The sequence below is a fragment of the Poecilia mexicana genome, unplaced genomic scaffold (assembly GCF_051168715.1).
Source record: "Poecilia mexicana isolate PSO_F unplaced genomic scaffold, ASM5116871v1 scaffold_9, whole genome shotgun sequence".
In the NCBI taxonomy this organism is placed as follows: domain Eukaryota; kingdom Metazoa; phylum Chordata; class Actinopteri; order Cyprinodontiformes; family Poeciliidae; genus Poecilia; species Poecilia mexicana.
The window spans coordinates 9,509,420-9,532,227 of NW_028263378.1; the positions used below are offsets into that span (position 1 = coordinate 9,509,420).

The following is a 22,808-nucleotide window of genomic DNA, read 5'->3' on the forward strand; positions in this document are numbered from 1 at the left end:
TCCTGGAATAAAGCAGGAAACAAAATTAACATCGATAACAAAACTTACATTATAGAAGCATTGAACACTAAAGTGATTTCATTTTGCACATTTTAATTCAAGTAAAGCTTTAAAGTTTACTCTTAAACAACACACAGCAAAGCTCTTGCAATTTAAATATGTTTTTCAATTATGGGTACTACATGAAGTTACATTTCAATTAGTCGCTCCTTTGAGTCCAAAGATTAATTCTTTAACAGTTTATGAATCAGTTTAGAAACAGCCGGTTTCAGTGGATTGTCCATGAAGTGAACTACATCATATTGCATTGGTTCATAGAGCAGCGGCAGATGGCTCTTCAGATCAGGAGTCTTGCTGGGTGTCCTAGTCCAGAGGCCTGTGCCAGTCACCAGGAGGCGCCTGCCTCAGTTTCCACACTGGGGTGAAGTTTTTCTGCTCTTCCAATCGTCTCCTTTCACTTTTCTGCAATGCGTCCTACAACATAAAAAACAAAGGTACATCTTTATGAAACTAGAAAAGCACAAATTTACATCCTTTTCAGAATACGATTTCCTGGAGTTGCACCTTAGCTTCTGTGAGTTTGTGACTTTCCCATTTTATGCAGTTATTGTAGTCCTCTTTCCACTGCTGGCAGGACGGGGCGGTGCCGTAGGTGTAGTAATGGTGAAAATGATTCCTGAAACCTCTGCAGTGCCTGAACTCACTCAAGTAATCTTCGCAGGCTCGATGTGGCTGCAGGAACACAGGTACAAATAAAGTAGTTAGCTTGGCTTGTTCTAGTGGTTGTGTTTAACAAGGAGCGCCAAAGAGGAGAGGAAAGTAAGAATAATACGGACGAGCTCAAATCCACAGAAAATTGAAAAAATAAATCTCCTTTTCAGATTTCTTAGCTTGTGTGTTAAATGATATTCCCTTTTCTCGAGCATGCATGTCACCATGTTTTAGACAAGTTAAAAGGAATAAAAACCTCTGTAGCGCTGCATTTTGGACAGGTGAGACAAAGAGGTTTGGTGATTTAAGCACATTTTCCTCATACCAAGCATGGTGGGGGAAGGATGATGCCCTGGGGCAGCCATAAACTCTTGTTTATTTAACTATTGTGGAGTTAGTTTTGATGCCATCTGTTCAACAGTTCAAAGTGTTCAAACTGGCCAAAGTCAGGTCATGCAACAGGACAATAAACCCAGAAACATCTGCAAATCTACAATAGAAAGACAAAAATTAACATTAAAAGGCTGAAGTATTGCAAGACCACAGCCCAAGTACAGATTACTCTGGATCTGAATCCGATCTGATGGGATTGATCTGTCTTTAATGACTAATTCATATTATTACTCCTAAAGGGGGTTTCACAAATTATTGAAACATAGTGAACTTATTTTTATTATGAATGTGCCGATATTTGTATTTATTTTATTGGTATTTCCCATTACTATAGACAAGAATAACGTTAAGACCTGTAATTTATTTGTTACTGTGTCCAAAAAATTGATCTTGTACACAAACAATATACCACTACAGCTTTCAAATTTGGATTGGCCATTTATTTCCTGAACGCATTCAAATTAAAACAGGGAATCAGCACCCGGTTGTGATCGTCATTGGAGCTACACGATAGTTTTTTTTTTCTTTTTAGAAACCATCAAACGTCTAATTTTTAAAAAAGAAATTCAACATTGAATAAAACCAAGATAGGCTTCTTAATAAATGTATATTATAAAACGTTTCTCGACTATTCTTGATATTCCACACGGTTACTAGCGGTCAGGGTTACGGAGAATTTACTTAGCATCGAAAGCTAATCACCTTGCTAATTTATTCACCAAGGTTAAGCCTCAGATAAACCAATAAGTAAAACCGTTGACTAAACAAATTAGACAAAAATACGTTATGAATAGGACGATTATGAACACGTTTTAAGGAAAATTTACCCTCCACGCTCTTTCTGCAAGCTGCTCCATAGTTAGCGGTTAATATTAGAAGTGTTTCCGGTAACATGCTTTTCAAAACAAAAGCACCACCGCAGTGTTCGCAGCTTTATACTTTGAAAATAGCCAACTCTTCCAGACGCTGGATCAACTTAAGTTTTAAGTTTTGGAATAATGTATGGGCTACATTAAATAACCCAAATTTGAACCAGTTTTGCTGTTTTATTTTTTATATACTCATGTTTTCCAATCTGTCTTTTACACATGTGATTTTATCCACGAAGTTACACTCCATCATAACTTCAAACCAGATATCTTTTAATAAATGTGCATAATTGAGGTAAAGTGGCCACATTATTTTATTCATACATAACTGACAACAAAAACAACTGCAGACAATGTCAAAGTAATCCTTTATTTGTCTATAAATAAACCAGGAAAGAATATCAGCAAACTATAACTGAGGGAAAAAAAACAAAAGAATTCAAACATAAAATAGTTCTTAGGAAAATTTAAAATAAAGTTATTGGTCCCATTGCTTGAACTACAATGGGGATCCTGGAAACTGTATATTTCAGGTGCAATATTTGGTCAAAAAATAATTCTGGGAAATGGTGAACAGAAAGAAAATAACTCATAATTCCAGTAATTATCCTGAAGCTACTTATTATGTTGATATCTACTGAGGCTTGTTCAATTAAATGACCATGTGAAAACAGATTATAACTGAGAACCAATGCAGCATGTTTGAGCAAAAGTCTTACCATCAGAGTTCAATATGATTGAGTTCTGACATAACACACAAAGAGGCGAGTGTTTCTTCAGATCAGTGTTTTTTTTTGTTGTTTTTTTTTACTTTGCTGTTGATGGGGTCACATAAGCCGAATATACATTTCAAGTAATTCAAGGCTTTCTGCCCTTCTTCCGCAGTGACTGTCCTTGTCCAGAAAAGGCAATAAATCTGTTCATGGCGTCATCCTGGGAGAAGGAAAACATATGAAGAGAGTGTTAATGAAACCAAAACCACTTCAATGCCTTATTCTGCTGAATTAAGCCTCTATGTTCAGTGTATAACACTAAAAAACTCTGTGGGTTAAGTAATTAAGCACTTTATAAAACGTATTTACTCACGTCTTCTATGTTTCTCCTGGGCTGAGGCCTGGAGTTTCTGATGAAGGTGATCCGGCCGACTTTAAAGTCATAGTTTGGAATACCTCTGTGATAAAACATTGTATGTTAGGCTTTCAGTGATTTCCAAACTGCATAGTAGAGTTTCTGAGATTTATAAACAACAGTAAACTGTCCAAAACAAAGGTGTACAGTTTGGCCCACTGTATCAATGTAACACTAAACCTTGCATTGTTGAGACTGATGTGTCTGACAAGGGTAACAGGGTGAAATGTCCTTGTTTCTGCCATTTAAAAAAAAACCTTTATGGAAAAAGAGAAATTAATTTGAAAACTCAGATGTTTTTCTGCGCTCTATTTTATTAAATCATAATTATCCAAATCTGGAATTTACTTTCATACTTTTCAAGATTAAGTGTAAACACTGACACTGCAAAAACAAAAATCTTACCAGGTATTTTTGGTCTAGTTTCTAGTGCAAATATATTTGGATACTTGAAATAAGACAAAACTAACACAAAAGCAAGTTTTTAGCAAGATTCAGAGCTTGTTTTAAGTAAATAATTTCACAATATTGACAAAAAAGTACTTGTTCCATTGGAAGAATATTTCACTTATAACAAGACTTTTTCCCATGTTATAAGTTAATTTATCTGCCAACAGAGCTAGTACTTTTCATCAATAAAGGAATTATTTGCTTAAAACAAGCTCCTATATCTTGCTGAAAAGTTACATTAAAGTTAGTCTTATTTCAAGTGTGCTAAGAGGCTATGATATTTGCTCTATAAACTAGACCAAAATTACTTGGTAAGATTTTGTGTTTTTGCAGTGTAAACTTGACTTTCTGGATGCTTTTCTTCTGTCAGAGAGATTGACAAAACTAGTTTTGTGCAACAAAAGTTTTTGGGTGTCTGAAATATGTGTTACTTAGGTCTTTTCTCAACCTCTTTGAAAATATTTTACAGTGAGCAGAAACGCCATAATGCTGTGGATTTGTTTATTAATGTGTGCATGTTTTCACCTTTTGATGTCGCTCGCAGTTAGAGGAGCAGGACTGGGTTCAATCCCCTTTGTTTTCCCATCTAGGCGATTTCCAGACCCAGTGAAAGCCTGGCAAGACATCAAACGATGACTCACATAGTTTCAACACCTTCACTGACATTTTGTTTGCCTCAGTCTAACAGCAGTAGGATCTCACTCTGAATCCTGTGTCCATGTCAGCATAACTACTGGCGTCTCCTTCTTCCTCCTGCCAAGAAACAAGTTTTATCTCTTCGCTCAGAACATAAAACGTTCAGACACTTTCCGGGTCTTACTGTCGGTTCATCGTGGTTCTGAGTCCGTCGCTCAGGCTCTTTGTAGCCCAAAGGAGCATCAAAATCCACCTGAGGTGCACAGTGGTGACATGAGTGAAGCACTGAATGTAATAATATTTATCTACTGCCTGAGATAATGATAAGAGTCTTACATTCATGTCACACTCGATGATGGACACTGCTTTGTCGGGTTTGGTTTCCATAACCCGCAGCTCGTAGATCTGAAGCAAACAGTTTTAAACGCATGATATGCAACTCAGTAATGGAAAGTAATATCTATTATTTTGTAATAAACATTTTTACCTTTTCATTGTAGTTTATGGCTATGACATCACCAGTCGTCAAGCACGCAAAGTTTCTCAGAGCGTTCTCCAGTCTGCAAATATAAGGATGACTTTTATAAACTGCTCAGCTGAAAAAGAAAAATGAATGGACAGAGTGGACAGACTTCCTACACTGCTTTGGGGTTTGTTATATCTAGGAAGTCAGGGCTCTGTGGCTGAAACTTTGAATATGTGGCCACCATAAGGTTGACGCTTTCCACTTGAACTAGACCGCCTTCTTCCAGGAGAAGATTCTGCATCATCTGCAATGAAAGACAGACATATTTAGATGTCAGATACATATTTAAAGTACTGTTAACCACTTTAAAGTAGTTAACAGTATATTTACAGTTTTGTTGTTGTTGTTTTGTTGTTAGAAGTTCAAACAATAAAAAAAAAAGAATCTACGATCTGGGACTAAATGAATATTTCTAGGAACCTTTGATTTACTGTTGTACTTGCTACAAGTTGCTTTTACTTACACAGAACAAATATTCATTCATGAACTAGCACAAAAAATGCACATTCCTACAAAAGAAACAATATGGTAAAACACAACAGAGTAGACCACTCAGTGTGCTATTTGATTTCCTCCTCACCCAGTGTGGAAGGTAACAGATTCCTTCATCTGCCACAAACTCCAGAACTCCACAGTGGGTCATCCTGTCTGAGTTCTTGTTGGTGAGTTTGAACAGCATTGGATAGGTGATGTTAAGCCTGCCTGTTCACATAAAAACATCAGAAAAATGAGAAACATGGAGGATCATGAAACAAAATGGAGGAAAACAAGAAGTGTTTGGCTTGACTTGGACTTACTGAGCTGATCAAGCGCAGAAGGAGGCATAATTACTAAAGGAAAAAAGAGAGAGATTGTAATTGTTTTCACACACACACACACACACACACACACAAAAGAATCTCTTTAAATAATATTAAAAAAAACATGACCGTTTGAAAAAAAACTTCTGATTTGGATTAGGATTTGAGAATTTTTTTTTTAGTTTGTAAATATAATCTTGATGTTGAATCCATAATACAAAAGTAATTTAGAAAAAAGACAAAGTAGAAAATAAATATGTAATATTTAACTCAACTTTAAAATTGCATATATTTAATGTGACCGCTAATCTAATCCCAAACCTCTTCCAAACCCTAATTATGGTACAGTATTATTAGGATTTCAGGTCCCATTAAAGTAAACAGTAATCTACTGATTTGTAGATTACAATATGTAATTGTGGATTACATACTGTAATCTGCAAAACAGTTATTTAAATAACTAATGAACTGTGACCCTTCAGTGTCATTAACGCAGAAAACAGATTCTAAATTTGTTTCGTAAATCTAAGCACAGATCATATGTGGAGTTCCTCAAGACTCTTTTCTTGGACCTTATTTCTCTCTATATATCTTGCTAGCTCAGATTATGAAGCATTAAAATTGAAATATACTTGTCGCTATTCGTGTCTTTCTTTTCTGTAAAGAACTTTGATGCAATAAAAATATGAGTTTGAACCGCTAACTAACTTATATGATACACTGTATTTCTGCTAATTATGTGTGAAACAGCACACGTTGATAACAGTGATGATGCACTTTTTAAATCCTTCTCTGGTGACACTCACTTTTGCCTCCTTTCTCCACATCGGAGCGGTCGTTGGGTCCAGCCAGCATGGACACCGAGTAGCAGCGGTACTGAGTGGAGAAGCGGTTCGGAAAGCCCCGGGCCATCGGGTGGTCGAACACATGATGGAAGGAAAACTGTGGAGTTCAAACACGATCTGTTAACTTACAAATAAAACAATTTTCGGTGTTTCACATCGGGGAATGACTTTAACTTCATGATGACGGAGCATCTTTCTGCTCTGCGCCAGTGTTGTTGTTAGCCGCTAGTTAGCCCAACTGCTAAAATTACAACTTTTTGTACATATTCAGCGCCACGGAGAGCAGTAGCAACTCATTGCTTACCATAGTAACTTCGTTAGGTCTTGGTTGTTAAAAAGGTTTAAGTTAAAGTGAACGTTTCAGGGTGTTTTTGTTGTTTCTGCGTCCTCTTGTTTTCTTCCTTCTCCTCCTGGAAGTGTTCGAGCTGACAGGGGGAAATGACGTCTTCATTACCAGTAGCCAATCAGAGTAGGTAAGAGCAGTGACGTATCACTCCCCGCAGTGGTGTTTACTTCAAAATAAGCGTTCGACTCAAAAGCTAAAATATTAGAAGACAAACGTTTAGTTCCTAATTAGATATGAAAAAAAAGCAAATGAAGATAAATAGCATTTACCTGTTATTAGCAGATCTTAAATGCTATTCTTGTAAATACCTATTTCCAGCAAAGTATACTGTTTTCCGGACGTAAAACAATATTAAAAAAAATAAATAAATGGTTTGTGGAGAAAATGTATGACTTCTAAAAATTATTTTTTATATGTACAGCATTTCTATGACAACTTATTGTAACATAGTTACTTAATTGTGCTACAAAATGGCACTATGTGGTTGAAAAATACATAACGTCGCCTCCTGAAATCTCTGCCTAAAACCCAGGCAGAGAGACATTGGACTTTGGTCCTGCTCTGCCTCCATGAAGGCTTCTATTCTACTCTTTTGGGATTAGAAGTCATAGATCTGGTATTATTTGAGTTTTTGAGATGCTAGTCAGGGTTGTAAAAATAAAACAAAGCTGTTGCCAGGGCTACACATAAAAACAAAAAGGTGGAAAAATAATTCCACCTGCAAAAATCCAAAAACCGGAGGGATTAACTCCGAAAAAGTAATTCCTGAATCAAAAAAAATAATAAAAAACTAACTTCAACAGCACAATTAAAGAATAACTTAAAAAAAAATGTATTAAAATATTTGTAACTTCTAAAAAATAGTGATCTATACAGTATATCCAACTAATAAATAAAAAAATATGGTATTGTGACAATAAAAATACTTTATGTGAAATTCAAATAATGTAAAAGAGAATAAATCCCACAGTAGCCTTTGTCACATCAAATGTTTTATTACGTCTTATGAAGACTAATATTGCGGTACAAGTTTTTTACAGCAGCAAGCACACTGAAAAAGTCAGTACAGAACTGGAAAAACAATATTCCTTCCTATAAAACTCAGACTTTATATACACAACTCAAAGCTGAGAAAAGTAGATGTGGTGCTGTTGTATGTACACAATAAAGAAGTTTAAAAAAACGACCCAAATCGTTTTTTGGGGGTGGGCCACGCGGTCTCATCTCGGTCTCTCTGGTCAGAAGTTAATCTCTCATTTCTGCTCTGGCATTTAAATCGGAGGCCAGAGTTTGGCGACTTCCTGGTGTGTGGCCTCAGGTAACCACTGGCAGTATGCAGACAGCAGAACTGCAGCGAGGAGAAAAGAAACAGAATTATAACAATCACATCACAGAAAAAACAACAAGCTGCATTAATTCCTCACATTTATCTTCAGTCTTCCAGATAGAGTGGAGAGCATCTCTGCTGTCAACCCTTCTTGAAACCAGTGGTCCCAGTAAAGCCTCCGTCCTGGGCTGGAGTCTAAGAAAGCAAGGATGCAACAGTAAGAGCAAATAATGCAGGATTCTGTCTCAAAAGTTCAAACCTTCTGAGTCTAACACCTGTTCAGGTAATTTCTAAAAGATGGAAAAAGTTTAAAGAGCCAATATTTGACTCTGTTAACTCTAAAACAAATCTCAGACTTTACATGCATGAGAAAACTCTTAAACCACTCTTATTTTTATCAGTGCAAATAGAAATATTCAACAACATTCTAACACTTGCTAAAACAGCTGCAAATGCAGTTAAATGTGATATTAAAATAAATTAAAAAGTCTCGACCTGGTAAGTGCTTTTGAAATTAGATTGATCAGACAGCAGAGTGACTCTAGTTGCTTTTTAAACCCTATAATTAGAATAAGCTAATAGTTTTGCTATTGTTTCATACTCTGGTAATAAAACAATCCCATGTGTGAGGAAAAACTTACTTTGCCCAAGTTTTCATCATGATGGAGGGGTTTGACAGAAGGTGGCCCGTGTTTTTCTTTAGCTTGGGACAAACCTGATAAACACGTAAAGCAAATGTTTGTTCAGGTTGAACTGGAATGCTTCAATCTTAATCAGGTGTAATATTGAAGATGTTTATTTTTTTCTAATGCTATTTTAAGCTGGAAACCCAGAGGAGACACAAGGATGGGGGAATAAAGATAAAATACTTTCACTGTATCTATTTCTATGTATTAAAAAACTTCAGTGTTCCTCTTTCACGTCTGTCTGTGGTTTCATTAATAAAAATCCACTGAAAAGTTTCACAAACAGCTTTTGACTTTGACTAATAAATTACATAAGACATCAGAGATTTAAAAGGCACAATTTATTTTAAAACAACATATTAGTCTTATTTATTAGATCCAGGTTTCTGATTGTAATTTGTAACATGTCTGACTAATCGTGTGCATTTGATATGTTAACATACAAATATTTTTGTATTTCACCTGGAAAGATTATTAAGCACTTTGGTGGAAACTAATGAGGATCCTAATAAATAAACTAACAAGTATAAATTTACTTTTAGAAGAAAAACATTTTCTTAATGGCTGAAAAGGTTTTTTATTTTTAACATACAAGGTTTTGGCCGACAGTGATGGCATGTGGTTCATACATTGGAAGGACTTGGTGTAAAGCAGATAAAACGGACCGAGACGCAGCAGTACCTGTCCCTCCAGAAGAAACCTGGCAAACAGCCTGTAGCGCTCCAAACCTTCAGGATGCTCCGTCTCCACTGCCGGCAGCTGCCAACCCACCCGGACTGACGGGGACACACAGAGGAAATGAACAAAAGCTCAAGAAGACGCCAACATTTGCTGCTCTGCTGCAAATTTACGTACAGAATGTGCTCGATCTGTGGCATCTGATGGTGCCGGAGGAGGAGCAGAACCACGGCGCCGGTGAGTCCAGAGGAGGGCCGAAGTGGCAGTACTGAGGCAGGAGCTGAGGGACCCAGTCTGCTTCTACCGCGGAAACACCTGACAGGAAAAACGTTGTGTTGTGAGATAAAAGATGTTCCCTCTGAACAGCTTCTAACTCAGGCTGAAACGATTCATCAGATTAATGATGATGAGTCGATTTTTAAAATAATTCAGCAACCGATTAATCAATGTTAACTGGAGAATACAGACTTTAAAAAGAAAAGTGCTAAAAAAAATATTCATAGGCCTGTAACAACAACTAATTTTACTGGATAATAAATTGCCCCAGATAATAAATAATAATATTTCTGTTTTGAGATAATTTTCAAGTAATATAATGGTAATGCAATTACAGATCCTCAAAGATCAATAAAATTTAAATCCTAATGAACATTTAACACTGAAACTGGAAGACATTTTAAATATACAAAATAAATAAAACAACAAATAAAATGAATTCTGAAGTAAAAAAAATAAGTCCTTCAGAAAAGGGATATTTGAGATTTATGACTTTCATCATCCAGTTTTTGGTAAAAGAGAAAAACGATAAATCATGCGAGTTATTGAACTCGTTTTAATCTATGTGATTAATTGATTTATTGTTCATTATGAAAAGCTTACATATACAGCAGTAATTAAGCCATACTATGCAAAACTAAATACATTTTGCGTTCAAGATAAAGTTTCACCTGCTTCAATAAACTGAGATTATAAACATAAATAATTTGTCTAACCCTGTTTTCTTTTGTCATACTTAACCAGATCTTTAAAATGCTGAATCTGTCCAGAATCAGAGGAACATCTGAAACTTAAAAACCAACTGATCCCAGATGTTTGGGCCTCAGCCCTGTGGTGTTTCTTTACCTCTCATGTACATTTTGGAAGTCTCCATGATCTCCTGATAGACCACAAACTCTGGCAGCTTTTTGAACAAAGCAGAATTTGGATGAATGAACACCGGATCATCCATCAGCGGAGTCTGCGTAGAAGAAAAAACAGATAAAAGTGACAAAATGAAGAAAATAACATGACAAAACTCTACAGCAGTCCAGGCTGCAGGATCTGCTCACCTTGTATGCATTTTTCCACTTCGGGTCCAGCATGTCTTCTGCTTGGACGCGTCTCGCCAGGTGGTCTCCCAGTCCGGCCAGAACAATCTGCCGCAGGCAAACCACCTGGTGTTCGGTGGGTGGAGTCATCTTAGGATCCACAAATACGCCCACCTCCGGACACACTGCGTTCACTGCAAGGAGAGAAAAACCAGCGATTTCTGGCTCAGTTTCTGCAGGTTCATGTTACTTGTGCATGTGTGTGTGGAAAGGTGTGTTTCTGGACCTGCGTTGGTAAGTTGACCTCTGAGCCTCCTGATCTCCACCATTGCTTTGTATCTCAGTCCGTTTTCCTCACAGAACTTGGGAGTGCAGCCAGCAAACTCACAAGCACCAACAGCACCTGCAGTCCGGCGCAACAGAGCTACAGTAAGACTTGGTGACATGTGGAGGTCCTTCGTTTCTGTGGCCAAATAAAGAGCGTAACATTCGTCGTAGAATAGCAGAGGGCTGGGCAATAAACAATAAATATTGTGATAAATATTGATAGAAAATACGTCTGATAGAACGTTCAATAATTAAACTGAACTCTGACCCAGAACTGCACAGCATTCTGGGGGATGAAGGCAGCTGTTCAGCCTTTCTTGCAAAGTTGGTGGAATCAACTTACTCACTCAATCTTTGGTTACCTAGCAACAACCTGTGGGGTAACCTGCTGTGGTTACCTAGCAACAGCAGCAGTTTAAGGTTTTGCCACTCTGCCTCATAGCTGCTTAAAAAAAACAACAGTTTGGAGTGAAAACTGTGGATAAAACAGAAAAGGTCACGCCACTAGTTTAGAAGACGTCAGATATTTAAAACAAAAACTAATCAATAAATATTGATAGACTATTACCATTTTTTTTCTCAGCTCACTACTAGCCTGGTAACAACCAGAGACTTGTTTTACACTCTTTGCTTTGTCCAGAAGGTCTGGACTCTCGGCTATCGAGAAATTATTACTTCCTGGAGGAGGGAGCTCTGCTGAAATTTAAAATTTTACCCAATTGCTAACGTTTAGCCGTGATGTATGTAATGCCCCAGTTTGATGTTATGGAGCTTATCAGAAATTTCCTGCGCTGCAAACAACCACTCGCCACTGCGAAGAGAGAAGAGCTGAGCTGAGCTGAATAAGATGGCTGTTCATGTTAATTCAATATTTGGAAGCATGACCGTTCACAGTGAACGGCTTCGTTCACATCCACCGATGCTAAAACTATAAGCAGACTTTAATTATAAAACAATGCAGAAAAACCATATCATTGTTTTTTGCGCTGAAATTCTACCAGAGTAATCCATGTGAATGGGAGAAATCCCATTAGAAGGGAGATTAGAATCAAGTGGAATTGGCCAGGCTAAATTTAGGCTAAATTAATGTTTTTTTCTCCTCAGTCGTCTCACCCAGCATGACCATGAGATCCCCCAGCAGGAGTGAGGCTCCTTGCCCCGCCCACAAGCGCCTCATCTGGGTCAGCCGAGCTCGACGCTGGGTAAGCGTGGAGCTCTCATCGTCACTGCGAGCAGGTCTGAGGAGAGATGAGAAAACAACAGGTGATGAATCAGTTATGCTACAATATTCTATCTCACACTGGATGACTTTTTTTCTAGTTTTCTAATACAATTAAATGTAAACGATGATTAGTATGAATGTCCACACCTGTCAAAGTCCTCAAAGATTTCCCGGACAGTCATGGCTGAAACCACGGCGATAATGTACGGCAAACAGTCCTGCTGCTTCCCGAGCGCCAACATCTTTGCGTAACGTGGCGCCACGGGGAACGAAGCCATCGCTCTGCCCAGCGAGGTGATGGGACAGCTCAACTTCGCTCGCTGCAAGTCTTTTATCCTTATAAAACATTAACTAACAGTTAACTCGGGTATTTGTACAATGAAAAAACTTTGCTCAAGGATTCAGACCCCTTGAACTCTTTCGCATTCGGTCACGTCTCGTCCTCAAACTTAACGGATAGAGAGTTTTAGCAATAAAGAATGGACAAAAGTCTATAAAGGTAAAACTGGTGGAGACATACTCCAGAAGAGCTCAGAGTTGTAGTTGCAACAAAATATTAAAAAAAAAATCAAGGGTATGAAGACATTTACAAGTCAGTATATAAGAAGAAATCTCAAAAAATATTGCAGAAAATAAATCTTTTGAGCAGAAATCTAATAAAAATAACTTTTAGTCCGATGAAACAATCTTACTGACAACATACAAATCTAAAACTGAACACAAAACACATAATTTAATTTGTTACTAATTTGTTTTTGCCCTAGTCTTTTTTTCTGCTTGTTATGGTGCCATTAAAGTCAGAAAAAATGGGAGGAGCTAGCTTTTACTGGTTGCTATGGTAACTACCAACCATCAATAGCAACATAAGGTAACTTTTAAACCAATAAAAGTACAATAAAATAACCTGTTTACTTCAAAATTTACTTAAAGAATAAATTATATTTTAAAATTCAAATAAACTAGACTTGAACTGCATCATAAATATTTAAAGAAACAATCAAAACAAATGAAATACAAAGTTCTTTTCAACACATTTAAAGATGTAAATACAGTGGAGCTACCTTCCAGAGCGAGGCGGCTCTTCCAGAGCTCCCAGTGAAACCAGTAAGTCCTCTGCAGCGATCAGAGCCTCGGTGGACGGAGGGGTGGGAAAAGGAAAATTAACCACCTGCAAAACCAGAAATTTAAAAATATGCTGTTTTCTGCTTTTCTCTGTTTTTTCCCTTTAAAACATTATTTGTCTCTTTGCAGACCTTCTCGATGTTGAGATCCTTCATCTGCAAAATCAGGTCCTCTACGGGGCGGCGAGTGATCTCCGCCTCAGAAAACTCACTGAAGTCTCCAAAAACCGCAGAGGAATACAACCTGCGTTGTAAAACCAAGAAAAAATATGAAAATAATAGATAAAAATACACTAGAGAAGGAAGTTATCAGTTAATTGATTAATCTAAAGTGGACTGATCTCATTCATAGACAATTAATTTTCTTAAAAACTGGAGTGTTCTCTTGTATCTGGAGAACCATATTTTAATAACATAATGCGGTAAATAAATTAAAAAACACTAATTTTTAAATACTTTTGTTTCCGCTGTATTAAATGCTGACTGAAAAACAGAAGAAAATTGTGGTTTTCACACACTATTTAACTTAGACATATATGAAATATAACGCAACAAGAACCCGTTAGGTTGCTAAGTGGAAATATACAAGATGAAAAGAAGAAAATATGTGAAACACTAACGCTCCCATGTTGTTAATGCAGAAGTACAGTCATTGGTTTCTCTTGAAGGATTGCTAAAACTTCCCTCCATTACGTGCATTAACAGTCCTCAAAACCAACCGTGCTTATTGAACACTGTGTTATTTTCCATCGTTATAATTTTCCTGCATTATCTCACCTTCGGGGTAAAAGTTAGGACACTTCCAAAGGCCCTTGACCAACAGGGAGGGAACCAAAAAAATATATTTATATATAGATTTTACAGAAATAGAAAAAATGGAGCCCTGTCAATTAATATTATTGTGATTTTTAAAATTGTTATTAGCGGTAAATGTTCCCCCTCCCAGCCAGACCAAAAACACACATCCATATTTGCCCTGAACCCCCCTAGACCTGCATGACATGGTTCGTTCCTGCTTGGAGCACTTGAGAGTCACACTGTTCAGCAGCAGTCAGTGGAAGAAGAGAAGTTATGACAATTTAATTTTAATTTTTTGTCATGGGGCCCAGGATTCTTGGCGGCGACCCTGTTCGTAGCACATCAGTAATTTTTGTATGAGAAGTTGTCGCTACTTCGCAATGCAACTCGGCTGAATGAGCGTCATTGAGGCGATAACTTAAGGAGCTTGTAGAGTGTTTATATTTCAAAACAGAAGCGCTTAAAGTACATTTTGCATCCCACTCTGTTTAGACAGTTTTTCTTTTCCGTTATGATATGACACCGCCATTTTTAATTATCAACTGTCTCTGCTTTTAGACCCGCGGCGCCCTCTGCTGGATGGGAGCCAAAGTACAACAATAAAAAAAAAAAGCTCTAAGCCGTACCGCATGTAAATAATCGTTTATTTTCCGTGATGTGAGCTATGCAAAGGTGAGTGTGCTAACTGTGCGATGCTACTGCTAGCTCACCAAAGGATTGTGTTTAAATAAATGGATAAATGGCTAAAGACTAGGTCTTTGAAAAGAAATGCGACATACCGGTGACAAGGCAGTGAACAAAGCTGCGGCCCACACTGACTAACTGCATCTTAACACCATAAATAAAACTATTTATCTGCCACCTGAAAGAAAATATTTGTTTTTGCCAGCGCAACTCAAGTCTATTTTCTTTTATTATAATACTTCTAAATTACAAATCGAGTGTTTGTCGAAATGTTAATAACGCACACAACACTTGTAGTAAAGAACTTTTTCGATTTCCATGTGTTTTCTATTATTGGAAAACTTAGAATACATACTTTCAGAATCTGTAAATGACTGAAAATGCCCCATGAAGTAGTTTGTGGTTTTATCTGGCCAGTCACTTTAACAAAACAATGCCACCCTTCCCTTTAGGACAGGGGTGGCCAAGTCCAGTCCTCGAGAGCCACCATCCTGCAAGTTTTAGAAGTATCCTTACTACAACAGACCGGGATCAGCTCTACAGAGGCCTGATAACGAGCCATTCATTTGATTCAGGTGTGTTGAAGCAGGGATGGATCTGAAAGTTGCAGGATGGTGGCTCTCGAGGACTGGACTTGGCCACCCCTGCTTTAGGAGGAACAAAGACAATGAGTAAACAGACTAATGTTTTCATTTCAAGTTCTATATATTAAGATGTTGGGTTATCACGCAATTTCACATTAGGTAGTCCTGGGCCTGAAAACGTTTGGCAAAAACTCCGGTCTAAGTAGACATTGTTAGTTAATCGACTGTAACAAAGTTTAATCTAATGAAATGAGCCGACTCATTGTTTGAATCCCTAAAGTCGACACACCACCAGGGCAACAGTGTCAAACAGCTCTGACCTGTAACAATGTCCGGCCTCGGTTCGTCCGGCTCTGCCTGCCCTCTGATTGGCTGAGGCCTGAGATGTCCATGAGACTTTGAAGGATGACACGCCTGTCACTCTGTCGTAGTAACGCTTCTTAACCCGGCCGCAGTCAACAACATATTTGATGCCAGGAATGGTCAACGATGTCTCGGCGACGTTGGTGGCTACGACACAGAGACGAGTGCCAGGTGGAGGAGGCCTGAACACCTGTAGTCATGACAACAGACCTGGTTTGTCACAGAAGCTTCTCCTGGAATTACACCAAGTTTCTCGAAAAGGTCTTTTGCTGTGGTGGCAGCATATCTGGTTGTGGAGTCTCATTCGTAGCCCCCTGTGCTGCACACCTGAGCATATAGGCTGATACTGGGAGCCCAGGTGAAGGTGTGAGTTTTCAAAACTCAAATTTTTTATTTTTTTTAATGTCAAAACTGCCCTGTTTCTCTCTTCAGGGACTAACTTCTGAACTTTACAGAGTCTTACCTTAGCTTGCTGCTCAGGAGCCAAGAGGGAATAAAGCGGAAGAACAAACAGAGGAATGGACGGGTCGGCCTTACATTCTGCAAAAACAAAACACACAGCAACATTCTGCTTAAAACGTCACATTTTTCAGTTTTTATAACAAGATGTAAAAGTTATAAAACATCTAAAGGAATTTTGGTTTTACAATATATTGCGGTTAAAATGCAACAGAATTATATTGTGACTCCTTTCTGAACTAAAAGTGTTACAAGGTGTCAACCTTAAATAGTTGAAGCTACTTTTACAGTGAATCAGATAAAAACACATTAAAAATAAACTCAGAGGGAAATTTAACCTGATCTTTTTGATCCCTGAATAAATTAGGAACTTCAGACACCCAAACAATGTTCCTTAAACAAAAAATATATATTAGAAGTTTCCTTTATGGCCCATCTTAGCCTCACTCAGCCTGGCCGTTGAAAACCATGAATTTACCCGACTCGTTTGGATCGTCCCCGATCTCCAGGTCCGAGCCTCCGTCCTCCTCGTCTCCAATCCCGGCCTCTCTGTCCTCGTCCCCCTCGTCCACCGGCAGGGCGGAGTAGTTATCCAGGTCGATCCGAGGCAGAGACTGGAATCACATTTAAAAACACTGATTTTAAAATGATTGGCCTAAAAAGTACTAATCAGCCATTGGATAAAGTTTCCTATAAGCAAACTTTATTAAACTGCTGAAACATTATTGCATAGAAATAAATGTGATATGAAATTAGGTTATCAAAACAATGCTGGAGACAAAACCTACTGTAACTAATATTGTAGCAAAAAACATTTTAGAAAATTTGACAGATTTAATAGAAAATATTTCTTGCAAAGGATTAAGTATAAATACATTGGATACTTTAAAAATGTGAAAAGTAAATAAGATATAAACGAATAAGGTAAAATATTATTTTTAGAAAGGGAATGTTTAGCTGTGAGTGCCGTAGATCTTTGCAAACCCATTAGAAAAATAAATTCAGTTTTTATTGCAGGTAAACTCACAACATTCTTCTTCTGTTTGGCCTTCTTAAATTTCCTCATTGCCTCAGCCGTGTCCGCTTCCTCGTCTTCAGCTAAACATAAAAAACAAGTAAATTCAGAACAGAAAGAAAGGTTCTCCCTGATCGATGGTTACTGGACGGCCCACTCACCAGCGGCCGTGCTGCCCTTCCTGAACGGAAACGCTTTCCTGAGTCTCCTGCAGAGGCTGTGGACCTCAGCCTGACCCGTCAGAAACACCAGGATCCCCCCTGAGCGACACAAACAACTTCAATAGCTTTACACTCATAATTATCAGCGCAGACACTGAAAGCAGAGACAAACAGTCAAACATACCGGGAGGGAGCATGCGGTGGATTTTGCAGGTCTTCTGAAAGGCTTCTCCGGTGTAATCGTCCAGCGGAGTTCGTTTGTTGAAATGGATGGTGACCGGGAACTGCCGGGCGTCCACCTTGATGACGGGTGGCGGCGTCCGAAAGAGCTTCTGGTTTTCTGTGAAGTCCTCGACGCGCAGAGTGGCTGACATGATCAGCAGCTTCATGGGCATTCCTTTCTGCAGACGGGCACAGAGAAAAGCAGACGTGAAGCAAATCTAGGAGAAAAAGCTTTTTATTTTTACGTTGTGCATCTAATTTATTTTTGCACTGACTCCTGATGCAAACTGATCTGAAAGGTGAATCTGAAAACACTGTCTGTGCAGAGAAACAATTTGGAGAAAAATAATTCAATATAGAAGCACTGCAGGGCCTTTTGTAATCAAAACAAACTTTCAAACTTCAGAAGATGATTAATTCCTCTAAATGATTCACACAAACACAAAACCTTTTCCCACCTTGTTTCTCAGCGGGACGATGCGGGACAACAAGCCGATGAGGATGTCCGTGTAAACGCTTCGTTCATGGGCTTCGTCTATGATTATCACACTGTATCTCTGCAGCAGAAAATCCTGCAAAGCAAAACAAAAACATGGAAAATACAACAAATATTAATTTAATTTTGTTCTTTCCTTATGGTGACGCTAAACAGATGTGTGTTTAACACAGAACAGAGGAAATTAAACTGAGACACACAGAGTATAATTATTGCAAGTTATCTTAAATGTCCGCAAACGCTAAAAATGAGCAAATAAATGAGCAAATAAAACAATAAAACCTTCTGGATCTCCTTCAGCAGAACACCGTCTGTCATGAACTTGATCTTCGTGTCGCTCGTCACGTTGCCTTCATATCGAATCTGGTACGACACGACTCTGAGCAGACAAAAAGACATAAATTATTATCAGAAAAACAAAACAAAAAATAATTTTAGGATCTAAAGCGAGTCAAATATTTAACTTACTGGGAGGGAAGGTTCATCTCTTTGGCCACTCTGTGCGACATGCTGACAGCTGCGACTCTCCTCGGCTCTGTGATCCCAATAATCCTGCTGCCACTGGAGGAAACAAACATATTAGGAGAAAATTTCAAAATCTAAAAATTCTACAATTTAACCAACTTTTCAGCAAAAATGCACAAAAATGTTACAAAATCCAAATCCAAAGGTTTTAAATATGGAAGCAGTAAGGGATGAAAGTGAGCAGATGGACAGATAGAAGGACAAAGAAACAGACGGAAGAATAGAAATAAGATGGATGGCAAGAGAAAGCAATGGACAGCTGTACAAGCGGACACAAAAGTTTATGAAAACCGTTATCGACTAATGAGTTAATCTAAAAATTCACTGATCTTATCGATCAACTAATCGGGTCACTTTCTTAAAAACTCGAGGTTTTTTTCTCTTCCCCATTCTGGAATAGCCGCCATCTTTATTCCTGTATTAACTAGCTCAGCTACGGCAAGCGGTGCCCTCTGCTGGATGGCGGCCAAACTACAACAACAACAGCAGGTCTAATCGGACATTATTAATCGATTGGAGCAAATTTTAACCTAATAAACCATTAATAAACAATTAATCTAATTGTTTGCATCAGTGGTACAAAGTGTAAAAATAATTATATTTCTACATGTCTGCTTCTCTAAACATGGAAAATAAAATATTTATTATAATATAATATATTCCAGAGTGACTCAGAACCCTCCTATAATGCAGCCTTATGACCTTTTTTCTGGGTCAATGTCCACAGAGCCATGCAGGAATAAAATGGAGAACCTACCAGGCATAACCAGCCTCATACAGGAACTGAGGCACCTGCGTTGTCTTTCCACTTCCTGTCTCCCCACAGATGACAACGCAGGGATTCTCCCTGACTGCCTCCATGATGACCTGCTCCTCGGCCAACACCGGCAGCTTCAGACGAGCCCCCTGCAGCAACGGATTGAGGCATGCTCAAAGCAGAGAAACAAACACAGCATTATAAATGTGGACAGTGTGATTTCCCTCACCTGAACCTCTGCTGATCTGTCAACTGGAATAAACACAGCCGGCTCTGACGGCTTCCTGCTTTGCACTGTCTTCTTATTAGGAACCGTCTCTTTCTGCGTATCTGGATCTGCGACGTTCTGCTCCAGCTTCTCCTCCGGTTTGGTTTCATCAGCGTCCTTTTGTTCATTTGTCTCTATGGAGTTATTCCCTCCATTGTTCTCTTCCTCTTCCTCCTCATCAGAGGAAGTGTCTTCATCACTGCTTTCTTCTTTCTGCTGCTCTTCCTCCTCATCCTCCTCTTCTTCCCATTTTCTCTTCCTGTTTGCCCCGCTCACACTGCTGATCTTTGGATCAGAATCTCCATCTTTCGCTTCATCCAATGACCTGAAGGGAAACAAAACATTTTATTGCCTAAAATTTTATTGCCTAACATTTCAGGCTGTATTTTGCATTATAAAATGCAATAACATAATATTCCTTTGATGACTTGAAACAAAGAATGCTTCAGCGATTAAAAACTTATTTTTAACATCAAAAATCTCAGTCCTTCCTGCTTGACTTAACATCATTACAGTCTGCTGATTTTATTGATTAACTGATATATTAACAGATTTTCTTACAGAATTTGAACCAGGTGAAGAAACGTATAAATACTATTAAATCTTATTAAATGCAAAATGAATATATTTTGGCTTAATTGCTGCTCTGAGTGTGTTGTTCTATCAGCAACTGACCTTTTTTATACTCCAGTTAACAATTAATCGATAAATCCAACTTATTGCTTCAACACTAGATTTTGCCAATAATACATCAGTAATGATTGATTAGCATTATAATAAAAAGATAAACAGAGACTCCTGAGTGAATAAAATAAGTCCTGACCGTTGTGCATCTGTTTTGGAGGCCATGTTCCACCTCAGGTGCTCATGACCTTTGAACTTACTGTTTAGTTTGGTAAAGCTTGTCTCCTGTTCCCAGTTTGGATGTTGTGAACAGAAGCTTCAGTTCAGACTCTGGAAGCTGGACCTCAGCCAGTTTGCTGAGGATGTCTGCCCTCTGGAAGACAAATTAATAGAAATACGTCAGCAGGATTTGATGCAAAGACAAAAGTATGTCTCCCTGAAAATATACCTTAACATAATGACATTTTAATACAAAACATTTTATAACAAAGACAAAAACATTTAAAATATCTGATATTTTATTTTCAGCCTTGCAAAAGCATTCCCCAGTTTGTCGTGTCACATTTATAAGGCAGCATATTGAGATTTTATGTTATACATCAACACAGTGTAGGAAGTCATAAGTTAAATCAATGTAGTTTATGCAATAAAATTCTGAAATGTGTACTGCTTTCACCCCCTATTACTCTGACGCCTGTACATAAAATTCTGTGCAATTAAATCTATGTATTCAGTTATATTCCATGAATTTGAATATTATTGAAAATGTTATTTATTCCAATAACTCCATGCACCAAATGAAACACAAACTGATGTTTTAAAGCTTTTCTAATCTGAAATTAGGATTTCACATCAGTCATATAAGAAAGATATTTTTAATGTAGAAATGTGGATTTATTGAAACTCAGGTTTAATACTCACTTAAAAGCCTGTTATTTTCAAAAGGTACATTTATTCTGACAAAACAGAGAACACATACTTTATTTAATCTGACTTAATTAAAACAAATGATGCAAATGCACTAGATTTTATTCAAAGATACCAGAGTACATGTAAAAATTTAATTCACCTTTTAATATTTTTTTAACGTGTGTAAATAAATCTTGTATTATTTTCCTTCCACTTTTTAGTTAAACTAAACTCTCTGATAGTTTATCCTGAGAAATCTCCATAAAATACAAAGAAGCTTTGTAAAACCACAAACGGTAAAAATGTTAAAGGGATATGAATATTTTTGAATCTGAATGACTACTGTTTTGAACTTCCTGAACCGCCATCTCTTTATGGGTAAACTTGTGCAACAATGTTTTTTTTTTTTTTTTTATCTGTTACTTTATCATGTCAGGTACATATTTGGTAGAAATGTGTCGATCTGACTAACCAGTACATTGTTAAAGTGCAGCAGCTGTAGTTGTCTAGCTGCTTTTGGCATAATTTAAAATTAAATATTTTGTGAGGATATTAAACTCTTTTTCTTAGCTGTCATACACATTTTAGTTGTTGCTGTTGTCTCACCTGAGCTTTTTTCTCTTTGCGCTCCAAGACTTTTTGAAGTTCCTTTCTCTGTTTCTTCGTCAGAGGTTTTTTGGAGATCACAGGCTTTTTTTTAGATTCATCCTCTTTCTTCTTCTTGTGTTTGGAGGCTGGAAGGACCAGAGGGTTGCTGTCGTCTACACCTTTCATCCGATTCCCATCTAATGACAACAAGCCCACATAGATCCGTAAGGGCGCTGCGTTTTAAACAAGGAATGAATAAATAAACATCTTAATAACAGCAGTGTTTCCTACCGTTTAGCTCCACCACAATATCCGTCTTCTCCTCCTTTGCTGGTTGCTGCGTTTCACTTTTCTGCCTTCCTTTCCAGTTGTGCTTCTTCCTTAGCTTTCCCATTTTAAACAAACTGGATATAACACAGACTCTGGTACAGAAACAGACGAAACTGAGACTTTAGCAGCTCAAAAACGACGAAAGGAAAATCATTCTTCGTCATCAAACCGCCATAAACCTTTGTCCTGTGGAACTCATGATAAAATTGTTTTAAAGTCGTTATTTCTTCAGTATAATAGTCCAAAAAAAGTGAATAGAGGATAAATTAGCCACTTAAGAAACTAATGTGGAAACCTCACGTGTAAACAGTTTTAACATGTCCGACTGTTAAAACTGTCCCGCCCGGAACGTGAGTTACTTCGTAGAAATGTTCCGCCGAGGCAGTAAATTCAATTAAAGCAAAAATAAATTATAGAACCAAATTAAAATAAAATAAAAAAAAATTAACAGGATAAATAATAAAAGAAGGTAGAATCTAAAAATAAAATTTAAAACAAAAAGAAAAAAATCTAAAGAAAGAAAAGTAAATAAGAATGTTAAAAGAAAAAAAGGAAAGATTGATGGCAAGGAAAAAGAAAGCAAAAATAAATAAAGTGGGAGATTAAACAAAAAGAAATGAAAAAGGAAAGACAAGCAGAAATTAGGACAAATA

The 22,808-nt window shown here is 37.6% G+C and overlaps 3 protein-coding genes across 3 annotated transcripts; all 3 read right to left on the reverse strand.

Annotated features, from left to right (window-relative positions):
• Positions 1-76: 76 nt before the first annotated feature.
• Positions 77-2,031, reverse strand: cunh22orf39 (chromosome unknown C22orf39 homolog). The gene is made up of 3 exons (XM_014993619.2): positions 1,932-2,031; positions 565-732; positions 77-474 (listed from the first exon to the last, which is right to left on the reverse strand). Exons 1-3 carry the CDS (start codon positions 1,959-1,961, stop codon positions 364-366), a joined length of 309 nt encoding a protein of 102 aa, XP_014849105.2. The 5' UTR covers positions 1,962-2,031; the 3' UTR covers positions 77-363.
• A 298-nt stretch (positions 2,032-2,329) lies between these two features.
• Positions 2,330-6,821, reverse strand: ufd1l (ubiquitin recognition factor in ER associated degradation 1). Its single transcript, XM_014993616.2, has 12 exons — positions 6,663-6,821; positions 6,320-6,455; positions 5,511-5,543; positions 5,294-5,415; positions 4,827-4,957; positions 4,675-4,747; positions 4,524-4,592; positions 4,372-4,440; positions 4,254-4,304; positions 4,077-4,165; positions 3,060-3,144; positions 2,330-2,906 (listed from the first exon to the last, which is right to left on the reverse strand). Exons 1-12 carry the CDS (start codon positions 6,663-6,665, stop codon positions 2,832-2,834), a joined length of 936 nt encoding a protein of 311 aa, XP_014849102.1. The 5' UTR covers positions 6,666-6,821; the 3' UTR covers positions 2,330-2,831.
• Positions 6,822-7,679: 858 nt separating this feature from the next.
• On the reverse strand, positions 7,680-22,772 carry dhx37 (DEAH (Asp-Glu-Ala-His) box polypeptide 37). The gene is made up of 26 exons (XM_014993606.2): positions 22,117-22,772; positions 21,844-22,022; positions 20,589-20,701; positions 19,666-20,029; positions 19,437-19,585; positions 18,623-18,715; positions 18,437-18,533; positions 18,117-18,230; positions 17,621-17,837; positions 17,437-17,535; positions 17,288-17,358; positions 16,739-16,874; positions 16,265-16,341; positions 15,759-15,991; positions 13,505-13,616; positions 13,313-13,419; positions 12,399-12,587; positions 12,143-12,267; positions 10,989-11,105; positions 10,724-10,896; positions 10,518-10,632; positions 9,573-9,710; positions 9,399-9,493; positions 8,673-8,746; positions 8,129-8,226; positions 7,680-8,052 (listed from the first exon to the last, which is right to left on the reverse strand). Exons 1-26 carry the CDS (start codon positions 22,217-22,219, stop codon positions 7,976-7,978), a joined length of 3,465 nt encoding a protein of 1,154 aa, XP_014849092.2. The 5' UTR covers positions 22,220-22,772; the 3' UTR covers positions 7,680-7,975.
• Positions 22,773-22,808: the final 36 nt, after the last annotated feature.